The 13383-nt window shown below is 46.4% G+C and overlaps 1 protein-coding gene across 3 annotated transcripts in view; it reads right to left on the reverse strand.

The window, feature by feature from the left end:
• The window catches only part of LOC147879927 (GDT1-like protein 4), a 32883-nt gene extending 20542 nt beyond the window's left edge, over window positions 1-12341 (reverse strand). Inside the window, exons 1-6 of one of the 3 annotated variants that reach the window (XM_087371663.1) lie at window positions 12157-12341; window positions 11812-11883; window positions 11566-11676; window positions 11151-11249; window positions 6861-6933; window positions 6659-6744 (exon numbers count right to left, since the gene is read on the reverse strand). In XM_087371663.1, coding sequence (XP_087227789.1) covers window positions 6659-6744; window positions 6861-6933; window positions 11151-11249; window positions 11566-11676; window positions 11812-11883; window positions 12157-12270 — 555 coding nt within the window. In that variant the 5' untranslated portion in view covers window positions 12271-12341. Of the gene's footprint in view, window positions 1-6658; window positions 6745-6860; window positions 6934-11150; window positions 11250-11565; window positions 11716-11811; window positions 11884-12156 lie in introns of all 3 variants that reach the window. The other 2 variants (XM_087371662.1, XM_087371661.1) reach the window with 2 other exon arrangements.
• Window positions 12342-13383: the final 1042 nt, after the last annotated feature.

A 13383-nucleotide genomic window follows, 5' to 3' on the forward strand; every position in this document is an offset into this window, starting at 1 on the left:
ATATTTTGATCATGCTCTTGGTGCAGCATACATGAGCAACTTGTCCCGTGGGCTAGTGACCCCTTTTAGGAATGATGCAGATCTCGCTCATACTTCTAGACACACTTATATCAGTGATTTAGATTGCTGCCACCAAATCGTTCCCCGCGACCCGATCTACAATTCATCTCCAACTGAGTGTTGGAAAGGTCACCTCCCCATCTGTAAGCCCCCAAATGAAGAGAGTATGGAGCCTTGGCCACTTGACATCACCCAAGGCACGGCGGATCTCACAGCGACTGACACGTCGTAAGCAGCAGGCCTTCCTCACCCACAAAATGGACGAGGTGATCAATTCATTTCGAGGAGGGGATCCCACCATTGGTTGGGGGCTTCTATCAGAGGGGAAGCCACCTATACCCATTACAGACCCAGGTGTTTGGCACACTTATGCATGCTCTCTTTATGATGTCACGATGCAGGCACCACTTGATATGTCCACTATGCCCAGGCCCACCACTTGCCACTTGTTCACTGCACAAAATGTGAGGGCTGCACTATGAGGGGCTACGGGCTGAGCATTTGGATCATGGACAAGAGGTTTTGGCTCCGGTACTAGCACAGATGTTCAACCACGCCATGTCACAGCTTCCCACCCTCATGGAGTACCACCACCATAGTACTGATACACAAGGAGGTGACTCCATGGATACTGGGAACTATCGCACTCTCATGATTGGCCACACGCTGTCCAAGATCTATGGATCGATACTGGAGAGGGAGATCAGCAGCCATACAAAGGCACATGGGCAGCGTGCTCTAGTGCAGGCAGGTTTTCGGAGACAGCACTCCACTCTAGACCACATCTTCACCCTAAAGACTATCATTGAGGAGGCGAGGTCGAGATGCCAGAAAGTCCACTTGTTTTGTAGACTTTCGAAAGGCCTTCATCATCATTGTCCCGCGATCTCGCATGATCAGGAGACTACATGATATGCAGATTCCAAGGTTCTAATTTGGGGAGTGGTGAGCCTATGCGAGTCCGTCAGAGGGAGAGTTCGTGTCCCAGGAGGCCTATCAGATTAGGTTGAGAGCACGATTGGAGTAAAGCAGGATGCCCTCTCTCACCAACTCTCTTCGAGCTCTACATTGATGAGATTACATTTTTCATAGACCGTCTAGGAGGCGAGGGAGCACCACTAGCAGACTTGATGATACAGATTCTACTATACGCAGATGACATAGTCCTCCTGTCATCTTTGGCAAAGGAGCTACAAAGACATCTAGATGTCCTAGAGGTGTTATGCACAGAGAGAGACCTGATGGTTAACCTTGGGAAGACCAAGATCATGATCTTAACCAACTCTTACACGGTGCTTCACCGACACAGCTTTACATACCAGAATCAGAAGATTGTGGAGTCCTACAAATACTTGGGTCCAGTTTTCATAGGACCACTTTTCACGATGACCCACATAGCCAGAGCACGACTCACACGAGGGCATGGTGCTTTGGCCCGACTAGAGCGACAGTGCTTCCAGGCGCACTTCCAAGATTCACCGACGAAGTATTGGCTTTTTGACACTCTAGTGAGGCTGATTGCCATATATGCGGCACCTTTTTGGGGGTGTGATATTTCAGCAACAGAATGGAGGAGATTTGAACGGCTACAATGATTCGGAGTAAGCCCTCAATCCCCCATCAAATAGTACAAGCAGAGTTTGCCATGACCCCTCTCCAAGTTGATGCCATTTTCAGACATTGACTTTCCTCCACAGAATTTGGGACCTACCTCGCGAGAGACTTCCAAGGCTGGCACTAGAGTCCTCCATACGACTAGCAAGAGAGTGGGGTAGGTACAACATGGTTTGCACGCATCACCGCATGATTTCCCAGTCACGGCATTCAAATAGATCGGCTTCCCCCATTTCAGTATAGCATGGATGCACCGCCCAAGTTGATCCCTCCGCATCATACAGTGAGATCTCCTCCAGCTCCACACATCTCACACTGGGGGGGGGGCCAGGAGTTCCCCACCAAGACCCAGCTCTACTATGACCACTTTCAAAGAGTATCGGAGGATGGGCTCATCATCAGACCTCGGTATCTTGAGGACAGAGGAGTCTCACACGCACTGAGGATTGCCATCGGACAATTGTGGGTCTCGTCCCATCAGTTGTGGGTCGAGGCAAGGAGAGCTGCACGCATACCCAGAGAGCAGCAGACTTGCACGTTGTGCACAATGGGGGCGGTCGAGACAGAGGAGCCAACCTACTATGAGATCCAAGGGCACTCCCACTGCCTTTTTCAGGAGATGTACGACTTTGACCCACTCTCACGAGTGATCCACTTCCAGGACCAGGTCTATATTGGGCTCTACCTGATGGAGATGCGACGCTACAGGGAGATACAGGATGGGACCACCGCACCACAGGGTACTGAGGTAGACCGAGCGCAAAGACAGGTCACAGATTTCTATGCATTTGACTCAACTCCAGGGCACTCTGGGATAGAGGAGGAGGAGGTGGAGAGAGCCGACGCAGCATTACTAGGCGGGGGACAGAGAGACCGTACACAGCATGACAGGCAACCAGAGCACACACAATCGAGGTTCGACCTATTTCATCTCTCCTTAGGGGAGAAGATCAACCGAGGCGAGGCGTCACCCTTGACATAGCCCATCGGATCTAGAGATCGAGGAGACCACACCCTCCACCACCACGGGAGACATCCCGACAGATGCAAATACATAAGCTCTTTGCATCTCATCAGAGAGCCACCATGGAGCCTGGATACGTGGAGCCGGTTCATGCACTTGGGACTCTAGCTCTGAGCACTTGATATTTTCATGCCACCCTCAAGCTATTTTGCTACTTTTTTGCTATTTTGTACTAGTATAGCATTTTAGTACTCCAACAGGGCCTTAGTGAGCCCTTTGCCCCGGCCCACAGTAGTCTATATGAGTTACTTGATTCCGTACTTTGTCCCATAGGCCAGCGAGGCCTCTTGCGGACGTTAATATCTCTCTCTCTCTCTCTCTCTCTCTCTCTCTCTCTCTCTCTCTCTCTCTCTCTCTCTCTTGCGGACGATACCATTACCTCTACCAGGAGGGGACTGGCTTCGGTCCACTCTCATGTTGATCCACTTCCACGATCAGGTCTGCATTGGGCTCTATCTACTTGAGATGCACCGAAATAGGGAGACCTTACTACAACAAATTAGAGAGCAACAGGAGACAATCAGACCACAGGACAGAGAGGCTGACAAACCACAGTGTCGCGTCATGGACTCTATGCATTTGAGTCAATTGCAGGACACTTCGGGATGGCGGTGAAGGAGATAGCTAACATGTGGGCAGCCTGGATTACTAAGAGACAGATGCAGAGGCCTCTATTGAGGTCCGCCCTATCACAGCTTTCCTCAAGAGAGACCGCTCGAGACGAGGGGTTACTCTAAACATAGCCCATTAGGTTCAGAGATCGAGGAGACCACGTCCTCCGCCACCACAACATGACACAGCCCGACAGACGCAGATCCGAGACATTTTCACCGTTCACAGGCGTGCCACTATTGTGCCGGGCTTTAGCTTCTGAGCCTGAGTGAAACACTCCATCCAAATTCTTTAGCTGCGCTGATCTCAACACTCATCTCCAACAACACTCTCTCTCTCTGCAAACACACTAGGGCCCAGGACAACAGTCGGGCTGGACCCCCCCAAAGGGCTTTATTACTTGAGAAAATTCAAAGTACATGATTTCAGCGTAAAGCTGCTGTTCTTATTTCAAAACATGCATTCTTATTACAAAGAGCTCACGGCTCAATAATTTGGCAACATGCCAAGTGTCAAAATTTCTAGCTAAAATTTAGTAAATGCCACAAAGGGCAAACTCTAGGATCTTCGATGTTCCTTGGTCACACGAACATCTTATGGTCGCTTGCTAAGCTCCTTAGCGCTTGGGAGATCAACTCTTCTTAGTACCTGCAACAATTAATTAACGCGCACCACCATGGTACCCATTAATTGTTAGCGCTTTGCATGCAAATAATAGACTGTGGACTAATCCTAGTCACAGTGGGCGTCCCCACTGAACACATGTGCACACATAACAAATATATATATATATTTATATTTATATATTCTCTGGTTGACCGAAGTCAACGCTCTTGATCATAATTAAGGGGGCTTTGACCAATGGTCGAGGTGCCTTAATGATAATCAAGTCCCTCCAACCGAAGTTGGCAAAGCTCTCCAACCGAAGTTGGAGGGCTTTGACCAATGGTCGAGGTGCCTTAATTATAACCAAGTCCCTCCAACCGAAGTTGGCACATCTTGGTTAACTGTAGTTACCCTTCTTGGCGCATGCCAAGTCTCGTTGATCAAAGTCAACCCTCTTTGACTGAAGTCAGCTCTGTGGTTCTCTGGTTAACTGCAGTTAACATTCTTGGTAATCAACCAAGTCTCCCCGACTGAAATCAGGCTTACTTAATCAGAGTCAAGTATCTTTGACCGTAGTCAATTCTTTGACCATTAACAGAATTCTTTTGAACATAATTAACCTAGATGGAAAACTCTTTAATTATGATCAAATAAATGGTCAACTGTACTTTGACTTAGGATATTTACATTGTGGTGACACTGAGTCTTAGATCTTAGATATCAGCATACTACAGCTCTCAGATAGTCTGCGGGTTATATATCTGATTTTGCCCGAGCTATTGAGCTCTGTAGAGTTATCAGTTTAGCAGTCTTAGCACTCAGCAAGGGTCTTAGTGCACACTTTGCTCCAGCCCACTGTGGCTTGTATGAGATCATCCTTTTGGTGTACTTTGTACCTTGTCCATAGGCCCGTGAGGTCTTCCATGGACGTTAATACATCTTTCTTTCTTTCTTTCGCTCTGTATGCAGGTCCAGCAGCTCCCACATATCGCGGGCATCCCTAGCAACTCCAGGTCACAGCAGTTCTAGCTCCAGGCAGCCCACCCAGGCAGGTCTATCGTCAGACCGCGGCAGCTCTAAACTAGCGCACAGATCGTGCGCAGGTCTAGCTTCAGTTCGTAGCAGTAGGTAAGCCCATTTAGAAGCAGTTCTGAGTTCAGTTTTTGGCTCGCAGCAGTAGCAGGTTCAGTTTCTTAACCCCCACTCCAGTTTGGTCCGAGCCCACCAGCCCAACTCGGGGGTTAGCTCTTATGGCACAGCTATCCCTGATTGACAGCCTAGCACAGATATCATGTGGGAAATCTCAACAAATATCTCTAGCTCACAGCTCAAGCTCAGATACCATCTGGGAACACAACAATGGCCTTGCATCAATCACTACGCTTGACCACAAGTCATCTCATTCAGTGGATAATTGCCAAGATACTACATACCACTAATCTTGCTTGACGCGTGTGCACACAAGAGATAGAGAACACTGTCAATTTTGAAAAGAACACAATCAAGTCCAAAATCTGTCCAATAGTGTACCACTAGCTCCTGCAAATACGAGTCCAGTATGCACCCCTATGGACACTGTATAAAGCAATTAATGCTGTACAACTCTTCCCTACTGCCGCGTGCCCATTCGTAGGCTTCAGTAGCTGGTCAAGATGAGCTCTTACTGCTCAATATGCTCACTGTCTATGCACCTTCAGTTGCTAGCAAACAGGCAATGGAGCCCTTTTATAGCGAATGCCCCCCCCCCAAATAGCCGAACTAGGGGCCTGATCTGGCTGACCATCCACTGGTACAACTGACCTCTTATCAACCAGTTGCTCGCCGACCTGCAGCGAGGCCCTGCCCCTGCTAGCCCATTTGCTGGGTGCCTTACTGCCCCATCCAGGACCTCTTTCAGCCTGCCATGTCACCCTTTTCTTATCTGTTGCTGCCCAACTGACAGCCTGTTTGACAAGGCAGACTCTCTCAATCCCTCGTTCTACTGCTCTAAGTCCGTGACGTCTTCCAGGCTCACAGGCGGGGTCAACTCCCCAACAATCCAACAAATCCATCAAGATCTCCCCATGTGGCATGCCTCATGCCCACATGGTGTGCTCTCTTACCCCCCAATCCTATGCAGGCTTCCATGTGCTTCATCCCGATGACCCAAGCCAAGGGTAGGGATGAGACATAGTAGAGACCCAAAGAGCACAACATGGCAGACCCGACCTCGGGTTGACTCTCACATGACGACCGCAGATATCTCCTCCCTTCTATTTGACTGGAGGACACAGACCACTAGAGTGATAGTAGCGCTTGTCAAACAATGAGCTACCTCGTGGAGATTAGGGAGGGACCCAAACTGACTGATCAGGCTAAGCTCCAGCAGCATTCCATCACTGATTTTCTTCCTTGAAGGCGCCAGCCCTCACCAGATCCAAAGCCACTGACGGCTGAGCCCATCTCGTCTATCCTCATCCGCGACCTCCTCCCTTTTGTCCTTTGCATCTGGGTATTCTCTCGCAATAAGCCTTGGGCGTGGGTGCCTGTTTTTAGTGGTTCCACCCCTTAGCTTTCATTGTATCTGGTTTTTTTTCAAGTCTCATAGACCCTTCAGTCTTTCAAAAGCATTAATAAACTTTATTTCTCTCTCCCACTATTTACCCTCTTCTTAAGAACAATTTCTTATTTTTTAACAATATCACAACATCAGCTCCAGAAACGGAAAGAATGATTTCCAATATGATCTCAAATAAAACATACCTCTTCGAATTCCTTCTGCTGTGTTTGCTTTGAATCTGATCTCCATGCTATGTATAGTAGTCGTAACCCAAAAAAAGTGTACAAGACTACAATCAACTTTGTACATTAGTGACACAAGAGTGAAGAGACATTTCACATCACAACGTTCACATGCATAAGGTCCCATTCACAAAAAGAAGTGTGACACACAGAATACACCCACCAGTGGCTGCATTATTCGTATGCTTTCTCGATATCAAGTTAGGTACTATCCTTCCAAGACCTGTAGAAAGAACCTGTGCAAACCCAGTAAAGCTTTATTGCACTGGTCTTAAAGGTTAAGCACACGCAGCTCTTTATGCTAAAATACAATGATCGTTGTGCATAAGGTCTCCAAACAAAATGAAATCGGCTTACAATGAAGTCTGAAACTCTCTCTCTCTCTCTCTCTCTCTCTCTCTCTCTCTCCCCCCCCCCCTACCTACCCCTTCTGCTTCCTTCTCTCCCCGTATGCAGCACCTTTCTAGGGGAGTGACATTTCAGCAACACAGTGGAAAAGTTTTGAAAGGCTATAGGTGACTATGGGATCTAGGATGACTCGGAGTAAGCCCTCAGCCCCCCATCAGATTATACACGTAGAGTTCGCCACGATCCCTCTCTAGGTTAATGCCATCTTTCAGTCAGTGACATTCCTCCACAAAGTCTGGGCCTTACCCCAGTGGAGATTACCGAGGATGACGTTGGAGTCTTCTAAGCGACTAGCTGAGAGCGGTGTTGATACAGCATGGTAGTACGCACGAGTATCCACATGTTTTGGTAGTCACGACATTCAGATGGACAAACTTCCCCCCTTTCAGCACAACATGGATGCACCGAGATGATTCCACGAGATGAGATCAACCATATCATATGGTTGGACCTCCTCCAACTTCATACATCTAGGGCTTGGGAGGGAGAGGAGTTCCCCACCAAGATCCAGTTCTACCACGACCACTTCCTGAGGGTCTTGAAATATGGTCTCATCATCAGACCTCAGTATCACAAGGATAGGAGAGCCTCACATGCACTGAGGATCGCCATCGAACAGTTGTGAGTCTCATCACATCAGCTGAGGATTGAGGGAGAGCTACAATATACTTAGAGAGCGGAGGATCTATAGACTATGTCCGATGGGGGAGGTCGAGGTAGAGGAGCACTTTCTATGTGTCTGCCCGGTCTACTATGAGATCCGAGGGCGATATCACTGCATGTTTTGGGAGGGACATGGCTTTGGTCCACTTACACGGCTGATCCATTTTCCTAACCAAGTTTGTATTGGGCTCTATCTGATTGAGATGCGACGACACAGAGATATATTGATGCGATAGACCAGAGAGCAGCAAGAGGTGATGCCATAGGTCACCGAGATCGATCGAGCACAGACACGTGAAACCGGCCTTCAGTTTCCTAAAGGGCAGTAGACTATAACTTGCATTGCATTTTCATTACTCACAGCCACATTGCATCATTTCCAACCACTTAACTTTAAACAATACCACTTAGAAACAACTGGAGAAATAACTGGATGGAGGCTAGATTGCCCCTGCTCAATGAAAATAGTACACAGTGCACCCACTGGCCCCAAATGCCTTGGCGCCCCTTACGGTATTTATTTAATGCTTCTGAATGGAAATGCTTCACAACAAAGGTTCAACCTTGCATTGTTCCTCTCTGCAAATCCTCAACTTGTCTTCAAGGCATCTAATCCCAGTGCACCACTAGAATTCCCACTGGCAAGGCATACTCAGGCATTCACTTCTGATCTGACACAACTTAGAGGCATTCAAGCATCCAAACCATTGGCAAACTGAGCTCAAGGCAGCCTCAAGGCTATCACATGCATCCACACTATCCTTAGGCCTTCCACAGAATCACCCTTGCCTTTGGGTGCTTCCTAGAACCTGTTGGAGTCCAGCAAGGACTGCACACAACACGCATGCACTGCAAAAAGCTGCAAAGCAAGAAAGAACGAGGAAAAACCGAACCTGGAACCAACTCCTGCTAACTGTGGCAAAGGGGCGAGCTCCTTCCTCGCACCTATTCTCTGTCCAAGCTCCCCGCAGGGTGCACGTGTCTTCCAGCAATCAGGAGAAGAGAGAAATGAAGGTAGAGAGCGGAGGGTGAACAAGAAAGAGCTGTAGAGGAAAGATGGTTCACAGATCTGCCCCGAAATGATTGCCTCGGGATCTGTGCTTGAGTCCTCCTAAGAGAAGGTGCCAAAAACAACAGGGAAGGTTCCTCCTGCAGCCTGCACTGGTCCAGAACAGCTCCAGAAGCCGCCACGCAGCCAAAAACATGTGCACAAAGGTCCAACACAGCAAAAGACAACCCCAAGCACCTGCTGGAGGCAATTGAAACGTACGAAAATTTTCCAAAAGTTCAAAAATGAGTCCTAGCACTTCCTAGAAGTGTGTACTAGCCTTGGAACAATCAAAACAGTGTTAAAACGACTGAAAACAGGCTTAAAACAGCTCAAACAGCTCAAAAACTGCACAAGAACAACTGAAAACGTCCTACACCTCTGGGAGAGTGAGGGGAGAGAGATGGAAGGTGGGGGAAGGGCATGCATACACATGCTTGACAAATGGCACCTCCTCCTTGCCATTTGCCCCTTCATTAAAGTCCTAACCCCCATACCAAGGACAACGTTGGTTGTCCTTGGGCCCAACTTTTAGACCCCTCTTTTAAAGCCTTTGCCTTGCCCCTAGGACCTAGTGGTGCACCTAGACTTTGCCCTTAGGAACTTCTAGGAAGTGTGCACTTCCTCTAGCCAGTCCCTCACGGCCAAACCATTACAACACTTAACCATGGTTAACCCCGAGTTAAGCGTAGGTTGAGTTACGAAGATACTTTACATCACTTTTCACGTCCTTGTGACAGACGTGTTACAGACTCAGCCAGCAAGGCCCAATTTGTCGCAGTTGCAGTGATGACACCCTCTCAGGCCCGATATGCCACCGCCAAGACACATACCTACGAGGAGGTCTGGACCGACCCATAATTGGGAACTAAAACTTTGGAATAGATTAGGGTTTTGAAACATTTTAAAATGTCTCAAACATTGGGCAGTAGTTTTGAAAACCCAAGTTTCTTTCAAGTATAGGAAAAAGGCGCTTGACTTGGACCTTATGTCGAGTAGGCCCAAGGAAAGCACATGCAAAAAAGAAATAAATTTGAGATAGAGAAGTTCAAACTTAAAACCTAGCAACTTGATTGCTTGGACATCTCAAAATGTTTATATGACATTTCGGACTTCTGCTTTAACCATCTTGTTTTCGACAACATGTTGTTTGGTAACTATGGTAAGGTCAAGTGGTGGTTATACTTTCTTTGAAGGCAACGTGGTTGAAATGTATAACAAATAAGCAACAGAGAACATGAAATGATGTGCTGGCTTGCAATAACTGGGCCTACCTTGCTGCCTAGCTTAGCCTTGCAAAAGGAAGTGACTTTTGTAAAGAGTGGGGCAGGTGCACGAGCATGTGCGCACACAGACACACACACACATATAATAGAGAGAGAGAGAGAGAGAGAGAGAGAGAGAGAGAGAGAGAATTAACGTCCACAGAAGACCAACAGGTCTATGGGACAGCAAAAAACCTCTAGTACCTCTTGCTTAGGGAGGGCACATGGCAGCTCCTAGGGAGTGCAAAGAGCAGCTCCAATTAGTTAGAGTACCTACGTTATAGCTTGGAAAAACATAATCAGCCATACATAAGTTTAAGACTGAGAGTCTTTTGGCTTAGATTTAAACTCCTTAATGATTGCTATGCCTCCACGATATACTGCCCATTTTCCATCCTCCCTAGCAGCCTTGACCTTAGCTAATTTCATTGCCTTATTTTTCAATTGAGCTCGTGTAAGCTCCTTAGCCATCCATATCTTAGTCCCTTTCAACTTGTAAGATTGTCGGGGAAGCTTGACACGTAGATTTTGTTGAGTTGAGTGTAATGATAGATGACCTTTAGACTGAGATTTGAGTTGGTCTGGCTTCATCATCATCATCGACATCATCACCCTTGTCAACTGTCCAATTAATGTTAGGCATGGCTGCTTTCTACCATCCTTCAGGAAGTCCCCCTATTCTTATATTATCACATCTAGCTGCATGTTCTTTAATGTCTTCCTGAATATCAGCTTTATTTACTTTGGTATCAGACTCCATAACAACTTCCTTCTTAGCAGTCTGTACTTTAGTGTGAACTAGATCTTTGCCTGTAGAGACTAACCGGGGGGTAGGGGGGGAAGCCTTGCAAGACTTACAGCCTCATCAATTACTTCCTGCTTGCCAGGTCTTTCAAGAACCTGAATTATAGCTACTGCATCTGCCAGTGCATTTTTAACTCTGCTACCGGCTGCTGTAGATAAAAAATCTGTTCATGAGACGTTTATGCACATATATCCACACTCCCAATTTATAGGTAAGCATGATACACTGTTCAAAACTATGCATCCATACACTTCAAAAACTTACGGTCATGATGACAAGAGCGCTCAGGGCACCAGAAAGAACTATTGAACGAGGGTGCCGCATTGCCAGAAGGGCTGCAATAATAAACGTTTCATCACCGATCTGCACCAGAGCAAAAGTGACTGTAAATGTAAGAAAATGGATTGAATTTTCATGAAACCATAAGCATTCTTTACTAGAACTTCTATCCAGCTTACAGATGCTATTTGGAAATCTGGGAACGTCCATCAGACTTGGGCCTTTCACAATTCGTTTCCTCTTACTCCCCAAGCCGACCGTACAGGATTTGAAATTATTGAAAGTTTAGCTCACTGTGTGATAGGGGCTCTTGGTTTGGGAGCAACTCATCAAACACATGCGAAGGACAGTCGGCAAGAAGCTCGGCAAATAGTATCTTACAAATGGTAAAAGCCATTACCTCGCTGACTATGATCATAGACAAGCTTGTGAAGAGTGCGTCAAATAGCCCTCCTCCACTTGACTCGTCGCCGTTCAGGTTAAGCACCCAGCCATTACTGGCACTCCCATCCTCCTTTCGATAAATTTGAGTGTTAGTGTCATGGAAGAGCTGTTAATAAACCATCCGCAAGAATATATTACGCCACCCTTCGTTAAATACGCGCAGAAAGATGACAAAGAGACAATGAACGAGCATGCAAGACACCTTAGTGCGCAGAGATGCGTTGTCTGTGTGACCGGTAACACGCTCAACGCCTTCTTCGGCCTCTTCCGTCAACTGCGGCATTCAGCCATCCAAACATTTCATGTCGCTGGAGCCTCAGTCTTTCAGCCTGCAAATTAGACACAATCCTCACAACGACACGTACTCTAGCGCAGACACCCCGTCCAATTTCACGATCCGAGAGTAGGCATATCAGATCCCAAACGAGATCAGGGCGAGGCGATATCAAAATCCCAAAAAGACCCACGAAGCAAATGCACAAGCTAACCTGTACTAAATAAGCCCAGATCTAATCAATGGGAAGGCAATCAAAGATGCAAGAAGAACCTGTGCGGAGGCGAGAAGAAGCGAGGCGAAGATGAGGAGGAGGAGGAGGAGGAGGAGGAGCAAGGCCTGAATTGAGCTACAGAGGTAGCCCTGCCGGGCACGCGATGGTGCCATGATGGTTGCTCCGGTCGCACAGACACAGCGTTTTGCAAGAGAAAGGAATAGACACAGAGCTGAGCTCTTTTTGTATAACAAAACCTTTTCATTTCATTTGTTTTGTATAATTGCCCACAATTGCTATTATTATTTCCTTATCGGTTGAGGAACTATACCACGGCGATGCTAAGCGAGCATTTCGAATAGCACTTCCCCATAAACGCTTTGTGATTCCACCTCTGAGTAATGAGGATCTCACAACTTTGTTGCAAGTTGTTTCGGCTAATCGGCATGCTGGGCTCGAATTGGCAAGATCCACAAAGCTGGGAAAATGCTGGGCATAGCATTTTGGAGCCATGGGGATGTCAAAATAATTCCAAGAGTGCCATTATTGCATAATAATGTAATGTCAATGCATCCCATTTTCCCCAAAAATACATAATTGCTTTGCATAAATTGATGGCATTACTAGAAAATGATTTGCAACCAAGGAGTTAAATTAAAAACCTCAAATGTTTAAGCTAAGAAAGATCCCAATTATAATTGTTGGTATCTCAAAAATTCATTTCCATAATACAACCATAATTATGACTATGATTCTCAAAAGTCCATGTCTTAGATCATCTTCAAAACTCATATAAATACTTGAAACTTACATATGTTAAGTAGGGCTCTAAGGCCATCCGATCAATTTGAAGTTCAAAAGAGTATCAAACACTTAGTACATAAGGGTTGGGCTTGAAATCCCTCAACAAACATAACCCATGCTGCTTATAAAAATTGTAGTATTCTCATGTGGGCTCTAGGATAGCAAATTTTCCAACCTTATCATCAAAATTCAAGGCGTTTGAGAAAGGCATCCAAAATCACCCGCATTAATCGAAACAAAATATAAGTTAGAGCTTCAGTAATTGTAACCGCAGGCTTTACTACCTGGGCACAGTTATCATCCCTATCAATCCTTGAAACATCTTACGCTAATGGAGATGAATTTGTATATAAATTCTTAGTAAGCTTTAAGCCCAAATCCATTATTGGGAATGGAAATGAAGAATCCTTCTAAGTAAACTACTACTAACTTACAAGAGCTATGTCAAAAAAGCTCAAGGACTTCTTTTGTGATTATTGAAA

Source organism: Dipteris shenzhenensis, chromosome 33 (assembly GCF_047967505.1).
Source record: "Dipteris shenzhenensis isolate YYH24624 ecotype China chromosome 33, Dip_SZ_1.0, whole genome shotgun sequence".
Classification (NCBI taxonomy): Eukaryota; Viridiplantae; Streptophyta; class Polypodiopsida; order Gleicheniales; family Dipteridaceae; genus Dipteris; species Dipteris shenzhenensis.